General features: G+C 33.9%; 1 protein-coding gene across 3 annotated transcripts; it reads right to left on the reverse strand.

The window, feature by feature from the left end:
• Window positions 1–1,327: 1,327 nt before the first annotated feature.
• On the reverse strand, window positions 1,328–8,947 carry LOC126513737 (pancreatic alpha-amylase-like). Of its 3 annotated transcripts, none has more exons than XM_050162255.1 (9): window positions 8,780–8,947; window positions 8,285–8,431; window positions 6,948–7,136; window positions 5,789–5,854; window positions 4,340–4,452; window positions 3,530–3,652; window positions 3,346–3,445; window positions 1,565–1,683; window positions 1,328–1,457 (listed from the first exon to the last, which is right to left on the reverse strand). In XM_050162255.1, the coding sequence occupies exons 1-9, from the start codon at window positions 8,945–8,947 to the stop codon at window positions 1,328–1,330; spliced, it is 1,155 nt and encodes a 384-aa protein (XP_050018212.1). The 3 variants fall into 3 exon arrangements, with proteins under 3 accessions (XP_050018212.1, XP_050018211.1, XP_050018213.1); XM_050162254.1 differs by having other exon boundaries at window positions 5,624–5,854; XM_050162256.1 differs by lacking the exon at window positions 5,789–5,854.
• Window positions 8,948–15,079: the final 6,132 nt, after the last annotated feature.

Consider the following 15,079-nt stretch of genomic DNA (forward strand, 5'->3'; position numbering starts at 1 on the left):
AAAAAAAAAAAAGGCGGATTTAATTTAAATTCAACCCATTCAGGCACTGGAAAATCTGTTATCAATAAAACAAAAAAAAAAGGTCTCAAACTTGTGATATACATCAAAAAGGAATCAAGAGTCACCAAGAGAATCCCAGTAATAAGACTGTACATGGATTAGTAAGAGAATTCTCCAGAAGAAAATCATTTTAATTGTCTCTTAAGTTTCATGGGCTATGGTGACAGCTACCTGACAAGGAAAGCTAGAGAACCCAGTGAATCTCTGTAGTAAAGGGCTCTTACAAGGACCGTCATTCTTTCCAGTCTGTGTTCTGCTGGATTTAAACTAATGACTCAAAAACATTAACAGCATCATTTTCTCCCAAAGTTATTAGATTACACGGCAACACAGAGGATTTATTCTAGGATTAAACATTATCTAGCATTTGTATGGATACATACAAGTTTGTATAGGAAACTGTCTGTATAAAGTAATTCTGGTGTTCCCAAGCCACCAGCCATGTGTTCTTTCAAGAAATTATGTACCTGATATTTTGTTTTTAACCAATAAATTATGGCTTGTTGGAAAGGTTCTCAATCTGATAGACAGCTGATTTAGAATTTAGACAATTCACGGACTCTCAAAGAGCTTCTCTGAGTAAATATTATTTTTTGACTATTTGTTTTATTCTTTGAGAGACAGGATCTCTTCATGCATCCTTGACCTTAAACTCATGGCAATATGGGTCCTTCTGTCTGTTGGTATTCAAGACATTGGCCTCCACTCCTGGTATCTGAGCTAGACCACTACAGATGAGGGAACCACAGAGTAAGACTCAGATGAAAGAACCACAGTGGGAAGGACAATAATGAAAGTTTTAAAAGCAAAACTCAACAGCTTCTTGAAGACACTCATAGACCAGATTCAAAAGCACATATTTTTTTAAATATACAAAAACAAAAAGCTAGAACATTGAAGACAGTGTAAAGTATAGTGGATCAAAAAGTAGTGGCAAAGTAAATCCAGTCCTAATTTGATACATTGTTTAATGATGTGCATTCTTATATAATATTTATATGCTTTGTCAAATGTGCCAAATGAGCTTGCCAATATGAACACATGCTACTACCATTTTAAGCTAGGTTAAAAGATCTCAATACAAGATTGTGCTAAAAGAAAAAATATATAAACAAATATTGGTTTTCTTTGTACCCTGCACATTTATTATTTGGCATGAATTCATTATTTAAAGATTTTTCACATACAAAAAGTATAAATATACAGGAAAAGAGAAGAAAAATCTAAGCATATAATAGTATATGATCCCACTTTAACTGACACTGACTTACCAGTCGTCATTGTTAAAGACAATGAATCCTTTGTTTCCTCTGCCAAAAGCTACTTGGATGCTGCCATTATCCCACCAGTTTGAGAAAGGCTGACCATTGACTACGTTTCTGAAGGCAACCATGTTCCTAAAAGCAAAATATCATGTGAAATGTTGGCACCCTTCAACTTCAACAATTTTAAAAAGAAGTTAAATAACTTTCTTATTAGAAAATATCTGTTGGGAAATTCCCACCTTATTTGACGCCATCGATGTTCACAGACCCAGTCATTGCCACAACTTGTGTCTGATTTAATGATCACTTCTTTGATTACGCCATTGTTATTAGGTGGTCCAATCCAGTCATTCACATCCTTAATTATTGAAAGATTCGGGTTATTTGAATGTTTGAGTCTTCACAATTATTTCCACTAGAGCAAATCCAAACCAAACCTCTTATGCTACTTCTTTCTTTGGAGTGTCTAATTTTAATCTAAGTCCTTCAGTGTTTTATAGACTTTCACTGAGCCCTTCATTTCTTGCAAATCCATATTTTCTACTACTCAATTCAAACAGACAGTAACAATTTTTAAACATCTCACTTTCTATGAAAGACTCGGTTTCTCAACACCATTAACAGGTCTTCAATGTCACCTAACATCAAGACAGTTGAGCCAGGAACACTAGCATTGAGGAACAGGCTTCAGTCACGCCCTGAAAAATTTCCATCATTATACATAACATTAATGTGCCTCAGTTTATCCATAAAACTGAGGCATAGTTCTTGGCTACTCCAAAAATTCAAGAACATATATGAAAAAGCTTTTAATATAACATTTTCTAAGTTAATAATAGTTCATTTCTTACTACTTTCTGGGAAAATGTGTTTATAAAATGTCCTGACTTTCATTATTAAACTTATCAAAGTATAAATGTACATTTGATAATTGGTGAATGGTAAATATATTTCTGAAAAAAAAGTCTCATTCCAGGCTTGAAAGCTCTTTGGAAATAAAACAAATGTCAATAAAACCAGAGGTAAACTCACTTTGAAAAAAAATAGGAGGGCTGGAGAGATGGCTCAGTGGTTAAGAGCATTGCCTGCTCTTCCAAAGGTCCTGAGTTCAATTCCCAGCAACCACATGGTGGCTCACAACCATCTGTAATGAGGTCTGGCGCCCTCTTCTGGCCTGTAGGCATACAGACAGAACATTGTATACATAATAAATAAATATTTTAAAAAAAAGATGTTAAAAAAATAGGATAAACTGTTTTTCAGGTGTCTAAAGAAGAAACATTTCTATTTTAATTTTGATTTTTTTTCTGTTAGTCTAGATTCTTATATTAAAACAGAAAAATTTCCATGGATGGTCTTATTTCCTAGATTAATTTTAAAATTGTTTAAGCGTGTGCACCCAACAAACAACATAAAATGTATGTAATATATTATAAATATTAGGTTAATTTAAAATTGTTTCTGCTTAGGCACCTAATCAACAACTCATATTGTTTATACTTCTACAAATACATATTGTTTACAGACTCTGTATGTAGCAAATCATTGTTCTGTAATCTTCAGAAATTTCTATTATCATTTTTAAATTCCCTCAAATCAGCTACCTTCTTATTTCACAGGAAATAATTTAAAATATTAATGTTAGCAGACATTATCCCATCTTACCTTTTTTTGTTGGATTTTATCAGGAATGCCTGTTTTCATTCTAGCGTTTTCTCTTATTTAAATCATTGCTTTTCTGATCAGGTATATTTTCAATATCCTTACTGCACAAAAACTTAGTGATTAACACTTATAATTCTATTATTATGTATTGTTTATAGACTCCATTGTAAAACTTTTTTGTAATTTTCAGAAAAATTCTATTATAATTCTTAAATTCCCTCAACTCAGCTACCAATTTATTTCACAGGAAAAAATATATAAGTATCACATGCTATAACTTAATGTGAAATTAAAACATAACATAACCTCTTACTTTTCTAGATTAAATTATGCTTTGAAGAACTTCAAGACTTACTTTTCCATTCTGGAAATTTCTTGTCCAACGGTAACTTGACATTACTCGTGTGAACCCATAAGGATGAGCCAACATAAAGCCAACTGCCATTTTATACATTCTGAAAGTTTCAAAATGGTATTAGAGCATAATGTAATGCCATCATTAAAAGCAAGTTTCACAACAGCAAAGAATGTTCTCTCACCTAGCATCCCAGAAGGTCAGAACGGATGCTCCTCCACCACCTAGTCCTCGTTGAGTCTCATGGTTGTCCACAAACACAAGAGCTTTGTTAGTAGGCCCAAAACCCCAACCTTCTCCCCAGTTCCTACATTAAGAAAAAGTATTATTCTTTTAAAACACTTTGATTAAGTTTTCATATTTCATACTCAGTTATCCAAATAAATAAAAATTCTATAAGATGCCTACCTGTCATATCATATGCATATAAAGACATATTCAATATCATTTATTATGAAGATATACATCCTCATTTAAATATTACAATATAACCATATTGTTCTTTAAATGTTTGTTTTCTTTAAATTTTTCATTGGATTGTAATTTTTTGGACTTGAGAAGTGAAATTTCCATTTGATATTCCATAGATTAGGAAGCTATTGTGCTATTATAATACAAATTGAAAATTTTTCAAATTAATTCTTTGATATAACACATTAATATTTCATAGTTTACCACATTATGAGTATCATTTATGAATATAATTATTTGTGTAATAATAATATAGCTTTGATAAACCATAGGGAAATATTTCTGGAATCTAATATATTTATTACAAACAAACAAAAATAACTAAGTGATACTTTAGATTTCTATGGATACCTGGGGATAGACATTACAAGTGGAAAAACTAATTCGGTGGTTGTGAGAAACATTAAGCTTAATAATCAACAACTTTATAAGTTTGAAATGAGAATAATTGGAGACATAACCAATTAATGTCAAATAGCAAAAGATCTATGATGGATCAAATGAAAAAATTGTCTATATTTACTTTAAAAATGCCATCTTCTGTCCATCCCACTTGCGGATAACTGTGCTCAGGTCTGCTCCATATTTGTATGGTCCACTTAAAAAATACATTGACTCCTTACCCAGATCGTTGACCTAGTAAATACATTGGGTTAGTTGTAATTTTTTTATAAATTTAAGCATATAGTTTAAATGTAATGTCATTTAGAAATCTTTATAATATTCCTAATGGTTTTCTGTACATTAACATTCTAATTTCTTCAAAAAACATATGTCACAACATTGAAAGAAACCAAACGACAGGGTTTCTTCTTATCCCCAAAAATGGCTGACAAAAAGGAAAATTCATCAGTCCATACTGATATAATACTTGCTGTCAAATGAGTATCAGAAGTATTTATGAACTCATTAATGTTTACAAGGAAACAGAGCTACAAATACACTGTCCCCAATAAACTTCAAATGACATTATTGCTGCACAGGGAAGCTTCATCAGTTTTTCTAAACAGTTACAAACCTGATACCATAAGACATATCTCAAACTTAAAAAGATTGTCTTGGGACAAAAACGATTATGATTTCTCTGTCTTGTATTATGGTATTATATTTACAGATTTAGAGAATTAATTGTTGAAGTTTGCACTAACTTTGAACCTGCTGTGGTAAAGAATTAAGTGTGTTACTTCTGAATAACAGCAATTCTTTATTAAACACTCAAATTCTATAGTATGCAAATGACTGAGCTATTAACCTACATTATTAATTTTATGCTTAATGAAATATCCTCTCTACTATCTGGTTTACAAAATGGTTACATTTCAGAAAAATTCCATAGGGGCTCAACAATATACAAAGAAATATAGAGAGAAGTATAGGCAACTGAGGAAATCTGGGAATGAAAATCAGAGAAGACCATATCAACTGGTTGATTAGTACCAATATATGAATTTATCTGTAGCAATATGGATTATATTAAGAAGATAGATAGATAGATAGATAGATAGATAGATAGATAGATAGATAGATAGATAGATGATAGAAAAATAATAGATAGGGGTATACACGTATCTACCTATATGTAGGTATATGTGCATACGTGTATATTATACATGTATATGTGTATATATATAGTGTGTGTGTCTGTGTGCATGTGTGTATAATAACAGTAAGTCAAAAGACAGGTTACAATCTTGAAGGTGAGTATGGAGGGGTATATAAAAGAGTTTAGAGAGAGGAAAGGAAAAGTGAAACATTGCAATTACATTATAGTATTAAATTCTTAGGAAGAACAGATGTATTGCTTTACCTCTTGAAAAATGAAAGGTCTGCTTCCTGCAGAGAACCATTGTGTATTTAGATTATGCAGTTTGTCCAAAATTGCCTTTATTTCTGCAGGCCACATGTACTTAGTAGTACCAAGTCTGAACCCTGCCACACCAATGTCAATGAGATGGTTCATGTAGTCAGCCACCTTGCCACGAACATAATCTTTATCAAGTGCAAGGTACAGAAAGCCAGACAGAAGATAATTTCTGACCTATTGAAACAAAAATGATAAATTTATATAAAGTCATATCTGGTCTAAGAATCCATTCCATCATTCAGTCACTCACACATTTACAAGTAGATTTTTCATATTGTCTTTTCTTGGAATATGCACAGTATTGATGTTTTAATTTGGATACAGACTTTAAAATATTTTCTGTTGTAAATATAGAAAGTATAAAATAAAATAGGTGAGGATTTTAGATGGTTAATTCTCTTTCTCTCTCTCTCTGTCCCTCTCTTTTCTTTATTCCTTTGAACTCCTTTCCCGCTATTTATCCTTCAGTTTTCTATCTTTTATTCTTTATTATTTTATGTAGTTCCCAGAATCCATTCCAGGAACTTCCACATGTTAAATTAGTGCACTGCTCCAAATCTGAAAATATACTCTAATATTTGAAATTGTTTTAAAATACTAATCTTTATTTTTAATAATATTTCCACACAATAATGTTTATATAATTGATAAAACATGCTTTTGCTTTATCCACACAAAATCACTATAGAGCATGTCTCCATTTGTCATTGATTTTGTGTGTATCCCTACAAAACAATGAAACAAAATACAGCACACTTTTAAATTTCAATTTGTCAAGCATTCCATCTTAGTAAACTGTTTTCCTGCAGAATATGAATGGTATGTCCCATGGTTATCCATAAATTTTTGGTATGCACTAGATGCTTCTTTATTATCTTATATTTCTCTGTTGAATGGAGAGCCATTTTTTGATTCCCAGCTGTTCTGCCCTGAAATAACCACACACATACTATATTAATTAAATCACTTCTTGGCCCATTAGCTCCAGCTTCTTATTGGCTAACTCTTACATATAAATTTAACCCATCTCCATTAATCTGTGAATCACCACCTGGCAGTGGCTTAGTTGGTAACGTTCAGGAGTCTGTCTCCAGTGGGGCTACATGGCTTCTCCATGACTGTTCCTTCTTCCTCCCAGGATTCCATTTAGTTTTCCCTGACTAGCTCTGTTCCCCTATAGCTCTGCTATAGGCCAAAAACAGTCCCTTTCTAAACCAATAATATTCACGGCATAGAGAAGGGAATCCCGCATCATTTCGTTCATTACCTCATTAGCATTTTTGTAGTCATCAACATCTCGGTCACATTTACCATCATTAAAATCCCAAGCAGAGTATGGAACTGCTGGGAATTCTCTGTTATGGGCATTGTAGTAACTTCCACAGGTACTGTTTGTCCCTGCACCACTGCCTGCACTACACATGTGATTAATAACTGCATCCACATAAATACGGACCTGAAAAGGGAAATTGCACACTTCAGTGATCCTCAGGAATCTAAAGATTCAATGGAAAACTCACAATAGTCTTTTTAGAAAGGAGAGTAAGTGTGATATGAAACTAATGTGAAATAAAATCCAACAATAGCCTTCATATTGGTAAAGTGTTTAAAACTATTAAGTAGAGATAAAAATGAACAGTCATAGTTTAAAGTTAAGATCAATTTTTGAGGAAGTAAAACACAGCATAAAAACGAGAGGGGATTGCTTTTGCAGCTTTGTTGGTTCTTGAGGTAAAATGCCATGGATTGTACTATTTCCACCTTGTATCTGAAGACCAGAAAGTACATAGATGATTCTTCTTTTTAAGGTGAAAGCATTTATTTACCATTAACAAGACTGATGGGGATAAAAACCCAAGAATTGTGGGTGTAAAGAAAAATCATATAAATGACGTTAATCTTAACTTCTGGACCAGTGGTTATTCAGAAACATGTAAAGTAGTCTATATAGAAATCTGTATTAAAAACAACCATAACAACAAACAAAACAAAACATAAACTTCTGATGAAGTTGGAATGATTATAAACAAGAGAAAGCATTGATTGTGGAAGTTTACAAGGATATATGGATGAAGAAGCTGGTAGTAACTTAGGGACAAGAAGGTAGGCATTTCTTTTAATTATATAGAGAAAATAGATATTTTCAACTAAAGCAATAAGTTCAAAGAAAGTCCATAAATTGAGGGAAGAAAACAAAATCACATAAAAATGACCATAGCAAGCAAATACAATCAGTGCCTAACCAAAAGAGAGTATTATGGAAAATATAGTTACAAGGCTAAAAGTCGAAGGTTCAATTTATCACCTCTTACTTTTACATAGTAGATGTGCAAGGGTTCTCAAAGTGTGATTATATAACAATCAGGCATTTTAACAAAGAGTGAAAATAAATGCAATTTTTGATATTTTACTTTATTTTCATATTTTCTATTTACACTATATCACTTTCCCCTTCCATTTCATCTTTCCATTCACCACTCCCAATTTATGAAATTTTCTGCTCAAAGAAAATTAAAGAAGAAAGGATGAAAATATTTCACCAATATAAATTTTTAATTTATAAAATTCTATGTAAGGCTTTAAAGAAAATGTATCATCACTTACACCAACATTGTTGCACCTCTTCACCATGTCTCTAAATTCATCTTCATTTCCAGACCTTGTGCAAATTTTGTAGCTAACTGGTTGGTATCTTTCCCACCAAGGCCTGGGTGGTCTATAAATCACAATATTTTCACTTGGTGGAGAGACCTGAGAATAAAATAGTTAGAATTAATTTTAAACAATAACTTACTAAGTTTGTATTAAGCTTAAAAAACTAAGTTCTCTAGAAACATATCAATGGTCTAGTGTCACATTTCATCTTGTGAACATGAAGTTCTGTCACTTCACAACCACCTGAAAAGATGGGCAGGACATTGCAGAAATCCTGTTGTTATCCTACACCAGAGTATAAAGATGCCATCATCAGCAAACCTATTCATTACCCAAGAAATTTATGTGTGATGTTGGCTTGTCTTCCAGACACACTGAACTGATGAGAATGCAGTTTTATATCAACACAGCAAAGTCTCCATTTAAAATATGAATCAGTTTTACCTGTACCCCTCCAAATCCCTTAGGAGCTAAGTATCGCTCACATTCCTTGGCAATATCAACCCAGCGCCACTCAAACAGTTGGACAATTGAAGTCCGTCCATACTGAGTGTGTGGGTCATTCTGAGCCCAGCAGAACCCAATGAGTGAAAGCAACAGGAAGAGCTTCATTTTGCTTTGTAAGTTGTCAGTGTTCTTTCTATTGCCTATTTATATTCTGCAGGAGGTAGACTTTGCAAAATCATTGTTTATAAATAAATATTTACAGAATATGCTTTTCATACATAATCTAAAAGATATGAGGTGAGGGTGTGAACAGGTGAAAGACCTTCAGAAATTCTCATGGAAATTATACTAAGGCATTACAGTACATGTAATAGGAGCGTGGGCGCCATTCTGTAGTAATAGGAGCGGCAGGGCTGCGTCTCCAGCACCCCGGGCCACCGCTAGCTTATGCCCCGAAATAATTACACAGACACTGTATTCTTTTAAACACTGCTTGGCCCATTAGCCCTAGCCCTTACTGGCTAATTCTGATATCCCTATCAACCCATCTCTAATAAACTGTGTAGCACCAGTCTTACCGGGAAAGATTCAGCATGTCTGACCTGGTGGTTTGCTTCATGGTGTGCCCAGGAGAGGGGAGCATGGCCTCTGCTCCAGAGGGCAGAGCTGTGGAGTCTGAGCTCACTTCCTCTTCCTCACAGCATTCTGTTCTGTTTACTCCACCCACCTATGTTCTAACCAATAAAATGGGCCAAGGCAGTTTCTTTATTAGCCAATGACCTTCCTCCATCAGACACTGTTTTGGGTCTGTAGCAGAATTGTAGGGGAACAGAGTTAGGTGGGAAAAACTAAATAAACGGAATGCTGGGACAAAGAGAGGGACCCATGGACCTTCCACCTGAGAGAGACACTGCTTAGAATCTTGGCCAGTAAGCCACTGCCACGTGACAATATACAAATTAATAAAGTGCATTAAATTAATATAAAAATTAGCCAATAAGAAATTAAAACTAATGGGCAAGCAGTGATTTAATTTATATAGTTTCTATGGGTTATTTCAGGACTAAGTTATCCGAGTGGCTGGGACAAACATCAGGCCCTCCTCCTATAGAATGGCACCCACATGGCCAGCTATATTCACTTATAACTTGAGAGGGCTTGCTGGGTGGCTGGGATGAACAAGTGGGCCCTGCCCCTACACTAGAGTATCTGACACCTTTTTTCTAATCTCCTCAGTTATCAGGCATGCTCATTGGGCATAGAACTGGATGCTGACAAAAATCCAATATATTAAAATAATTTTAGAGTACTTAAAATGTAACTCTATTATAACCAGGTAGCATTGCTTTTATTGTACACTACAGGTTAACTAATAAAAGACCCTATGCCAGTACTGGGAATTCTGTTTTAGAACTGCAGGCCTATGAACTCTTGTAGATGCTACACATTACAGGATCTTGCCACTGCTCTTCTTTATGCTCCAGAAACTGATGTTCAGATTGCATTCTTGGAGGATACCTACTTAAGTAATAAAACATGGAGAAATATTGTCAGTATTTAATGGATGCCATATCTAGGTTTATTACCTAGGTTTATTAGTTTATTTGAAAGGTTCTATGCATTCTAGCAGAGGAGAAAAAAAGAATCATCAGTCATACCCAGTTGTGAATATTCAAAATAAATACTAACCAGCTAACTTCTGATAATGGTACATAGGGGGGAAAACTCTTGGTAATAACCAATCACGTTCTGATTCTTTTTAAGTCTCATTACACAACATAAAATCCCTATTTGCACCATTACTGAACCAAAGACTTATTTTAAAGGCTCACACACCCTAGGGGTAGTACAAAATTATTATTCTACTACTAAGTGCAGAATGTATTAAATGAGCTCCCAGTGATTTATTATTTTATAAATAAAGTAAGACATTTCTCAATCCTCATCAGAGAAGGTAATATTTTCAATAGTATCACATAGACTAAAAATGGTAGATTGCAGAGACTAAACAAGTATAAAATGTTAATTCCTAACTGAAACATACACACTGATTTGGACGAAGTTGTCAAAAGAAACCAGGGAGAAAAAATAACTTTTTAGTGAATGGTACTGAGAAAACAGGATACCTACCTGTAGAAGATAACAGGATCTCTAATTCTGTTTGAAAATCAACTTCACATAAAACAGAAACCTGCATTTGAAACCATAGATTTTAAAGGGCTATAGAAAAAATCAGTAACAAAATTTCGACGTATTGACAAAGGTATGGACATTTTTATATGATGCTGCACTTTGAGTGCTTGTGGTTTTCTTGTGGTTAAAAAAAAGAATTTCCTTGATGAAGACAGAAGACTATGTTTAGCTATGGGCATAACGACAATTAGTTATCATCTCTAATAATCAGTAAAATTCACATTAAAATAAATTGAGATTTCATTCTATTTGGGAAGAAATGAAAACATTTAAGGGGACATACAAAAGTAATGCTGAAAACATGCAAGTAAAAGAGAACACTCATCTTTGCTTATGGGCTTGCAAACTGGTGCAGCCACTATGGGAAGAAGGGTGGCAAATACTCAAAAATATTAAAAATATGTCTGCTATATAACCAGGCGTGGACATTTTGAATGGTATTTCTAGTTGGACAGTAAGAAAACCAACCGTGGGCAAATGGAACATCATGATACTAAAGAATCTGTAAAGCAAAATGTACTCAGCTGAAAGAAGAGAAAAAAGAAAGAACATGAGAAATTTTCATCTGCTATACATCTCATAAAAGATTGAAATCAAACTATTAATTTTATAGAAAAATATACCATATTTTATTCATTTTGTGAGGTAGGGTCATACTGTGTATGCATAGCTGGATTGGACCACTGAAAATATAGCATGATATATACGAACTCACAGATACCTGCCAGCTTCTGCATCTGCTCCCAATGATGAAATTATAAGAATGTATCAACAAACTCAGCTACAAACATCAAACATAATTTTTCAACAAGAGATTATGGGTGTAAAAATCTATAAATAAAACTTGTTGGATCCATTTAATATGGCTTGTATGTATATGATTTTAGGATTGACCACATCTTATCATATGAGCAAAATGGGCTTATCCATGGGAAAAACTAATTCTTCCACTCTCAGCAGTCTAACTTCTAGAGATTTGTATGGGGGTGCAAATACCGTGAGATTTGCCCTTCCTACATTAGCATGTCTATTCACAATGTAGCTGTTTAAGTCTTGATTAGGCAATGCTATGTTTGGGGTATCACATAGAAGCTTTTATGTCATCTCTATGAGACACATTCTCACACCAGATGTTTAGGTCCTGTGGATCCTAAAAAATCTTTCTGCCTCCTCTTGTATGATTGTACCTGAGCCTAAGGTATTGGATCTATCAAGTGGAGCTGCACATATAACTCAGTTGGTCTCTGTACTTTGGCCGGTTGAGATTTTCTGTAACATCCTACTAAAAAGAAAAGTTTCTTTAATGGGAGTGAGAACTACACACACCTGTGTATAAGCATTTTGGAATTATTCTGGTCTAGTACGATGGTGGGGGAATGGTCTCTAAGATTCATCACCTCGCTGGCCCTGAGTAGTTGGCTAGGATTCCAGAACCAGAAGTGAATTTCCTCCTGTAGAGTGAGCTCAAGTCCAGTTAGATAGTCCTTGGTTACTGCCAAGATATGAGAAACACTGTTACACTGTAAGACAATCTTGGCCTTCTTGCCAATGTTTTAATTCATAGGAGTCAAAGCTGAGTAGGACTTTTGGTTGTATCTATTACTTGTCAGTATGCATAGAACCTTAAGAAATGAGACTTTCATATGAGATACAATTCAAATCTTCCACGACCATTGTTAATATGATAATAATGATGATGATGGTGATGATAATGATAGAAAAATGCTCAAAATTTTGCAACAAATGGTAGAATGAAAACAACTGAAAAGATGAAGCAGAGTAGAGATTAGAGAAAGAAGAAATGGGGGAAGTAATTACATTTATTTATATTTAAACATGTATTACATAAAATTATATGGAGATAAATATTATAATATGAAAATAAGAAATAAAATGACAAGTAAGTATGTTTTAAAAATATACAACACTCACACCTATATGGGAATACAAATTACAAGTATCTTTAGTTCTATCTCACCACTACAGAGTGGCTATCAAGGAACCAAATTACAGCAATTGCTGCCTTGTCTCTGGAGAGAGGGGAATATAAGTCCTCACCATTTGGAAGAACTTAAACAAGAACAATCACTATGGAAATCAGAGTGAAGGTTTCTCAAAATATGAAATCTGAGCCACCACATGTCTTACCTCTAGTACATTCAGACATAAACCTAACAGACTCCATATGCTAGTAAAGAAAAATGTTTGAAGAAACGAATTTAATTTTACTCTCTTCTAAATGCCTAGAAAATAGAATCAATAGTAAATATCCACCAACTGAGAAATAATGAGAATTTGTTCCAAATGTACAATGCAATTATATTCAACTGTAAAGAAAAACATCAATTTGAAAAATTATCTCAGATTGATAAAACTAGAAAATATAGTATAAAGGGACATATGCCAGGCTTAGACAAATGTTGTATGAAATCTCTCATTATGTGAATCTTAGTTTCAAACACTGTAGATTTCTGTGTAATATAGCATCTGCAAAAATATTAAAAAAAACTAGAGAAGAAGCATTAAAATGACACCGAAAATGGAGCACAAGGTGTGTGGTTACAATACACGTGATATGAAGGTAAGGAAGAGCAACAGGGTAGAAAGGAAGGGATGAGTATGAGGATTGGAGGGTGATAAATTAAACTGTTGGAGGCAGATTAACCAAACTACATATGGCTGAAAGAGCCATATGAAAATCCACTACTTTGACAGCCTTTTCATTTAAAAACCAACAAATAAACAGAATCTGAAGAGAACTACTCTGCTTAGTAGGAAAATACAACCACAAAAACATCATAATATTAAACAAAGCCAAGTGCCAGACATGACGTAACCCCATAAAATCACTTTGCTACTATTATGCAAAGAAGTTAATGAACCATGGGATGGTTCAGTTGGGCTTGTTTATCATTGAGAAAAAAAAATGATTTAGTGCTATCTGGTCCAATATTGGCATAGCAGCTACAGACTTAACTAATGTCTTTGTGGGTGAATTTTTGGCATGATTTGTAGCAGCTCATTTGATCATAGCCGTAAGTTCATGGTCACTAAAATGAACAGAAATAGTGTACAATGTATTGCTATTGTTTCATCAAACAGGCATAGTGTTCCATTGCCTAAATCTTTTTACATATACAGCCAAAAGAGAATTGGCAAAAAAAAAAAAAAAAAAAAAGAACTGCGAGGAGAGCCAGGTTTCTTCATCAGTTTTGTGTCAGAAAGTACACGACTCTCCCATGGCACACCACCTCTCAAAAAATTAAGTGAGAGGAATAAAAAAACTTGGTAAGTGTTAAATAAAGCGTCTGCCATGATTTACCGAGCTTTGACAGGTTGGTGTTTGCAGTTAGTGACAGCTAGTGCTGATAGGCGTAATCCATCCAACTGCAAAAATGAGTAACTACTGAGCATTCATCCCTAAAAGCAAGTTCTTTAACACCATGTCTAGGTTACAAATAGATGGTCAAGGAAATGATCATGTAAGAGTCAGAGAAAGAAAAATAATAGTGGGAAGATGAGTCATCTGTTCAGGATGTAACTGTTATACCAATGCACCAACAATATCACTGTATGCCTGCATAAGTCCCACAGAAGACTAGGGGCGCAAACATTCCACTGTGGATCAGACAATAACCGAAAGGTTCCAAAGCTTCATGAATGGCTTCTTAGCTGTTAGTCATTGATGGGGTGTATAGAGTCATATTCTTCAGTGATGTAACCACAGGCAATTGTTTTTAACAAGTAAATAACTTTCCACTCTCATTCATGGAGGTAATGTACTTACATGGCAGATATCAAAAATAGATTTGAACGTGAATGTCCATGGTTATGGGTGCATTAAAGTGAATGGGAAAGATGAAAGTTATAAGACATAAGTGAATATTATGGGACTTTGATGTATGATCAACATATACTACATGTATATATATACATATATACTGTGAAATTAAGAAAAATTAATTTTTTCTTGAAATAAATATTTATAAGAAAAATTTGAATATATTTTGGAGATCAGACCTTTGTCAGTTGCGGGGTTGGTGAAGATCTTCTCCCAGTCAGTGGGTTGCCTTTCTGTCTTAGCAACAGTGTCCTTTGCTTTAC

The sequence above is a fragment of the Alexandromys fortis genome, unplaced genomic scaffold (assembly GCF_014885135.2).
Source record: "Alexandromys fortis isolate MF-2015 unplaced genomic scaffold, M_Fortis_MF-2015_v1.1 scaffold_110, whole genome shotgun sequence".
Taxonomy (NCBI): Eukaryota; Metazoa; Chordata; class Mammalia; order Rodentia; family Cricetidae; genus Alexandromys; species Alexandromys fortis.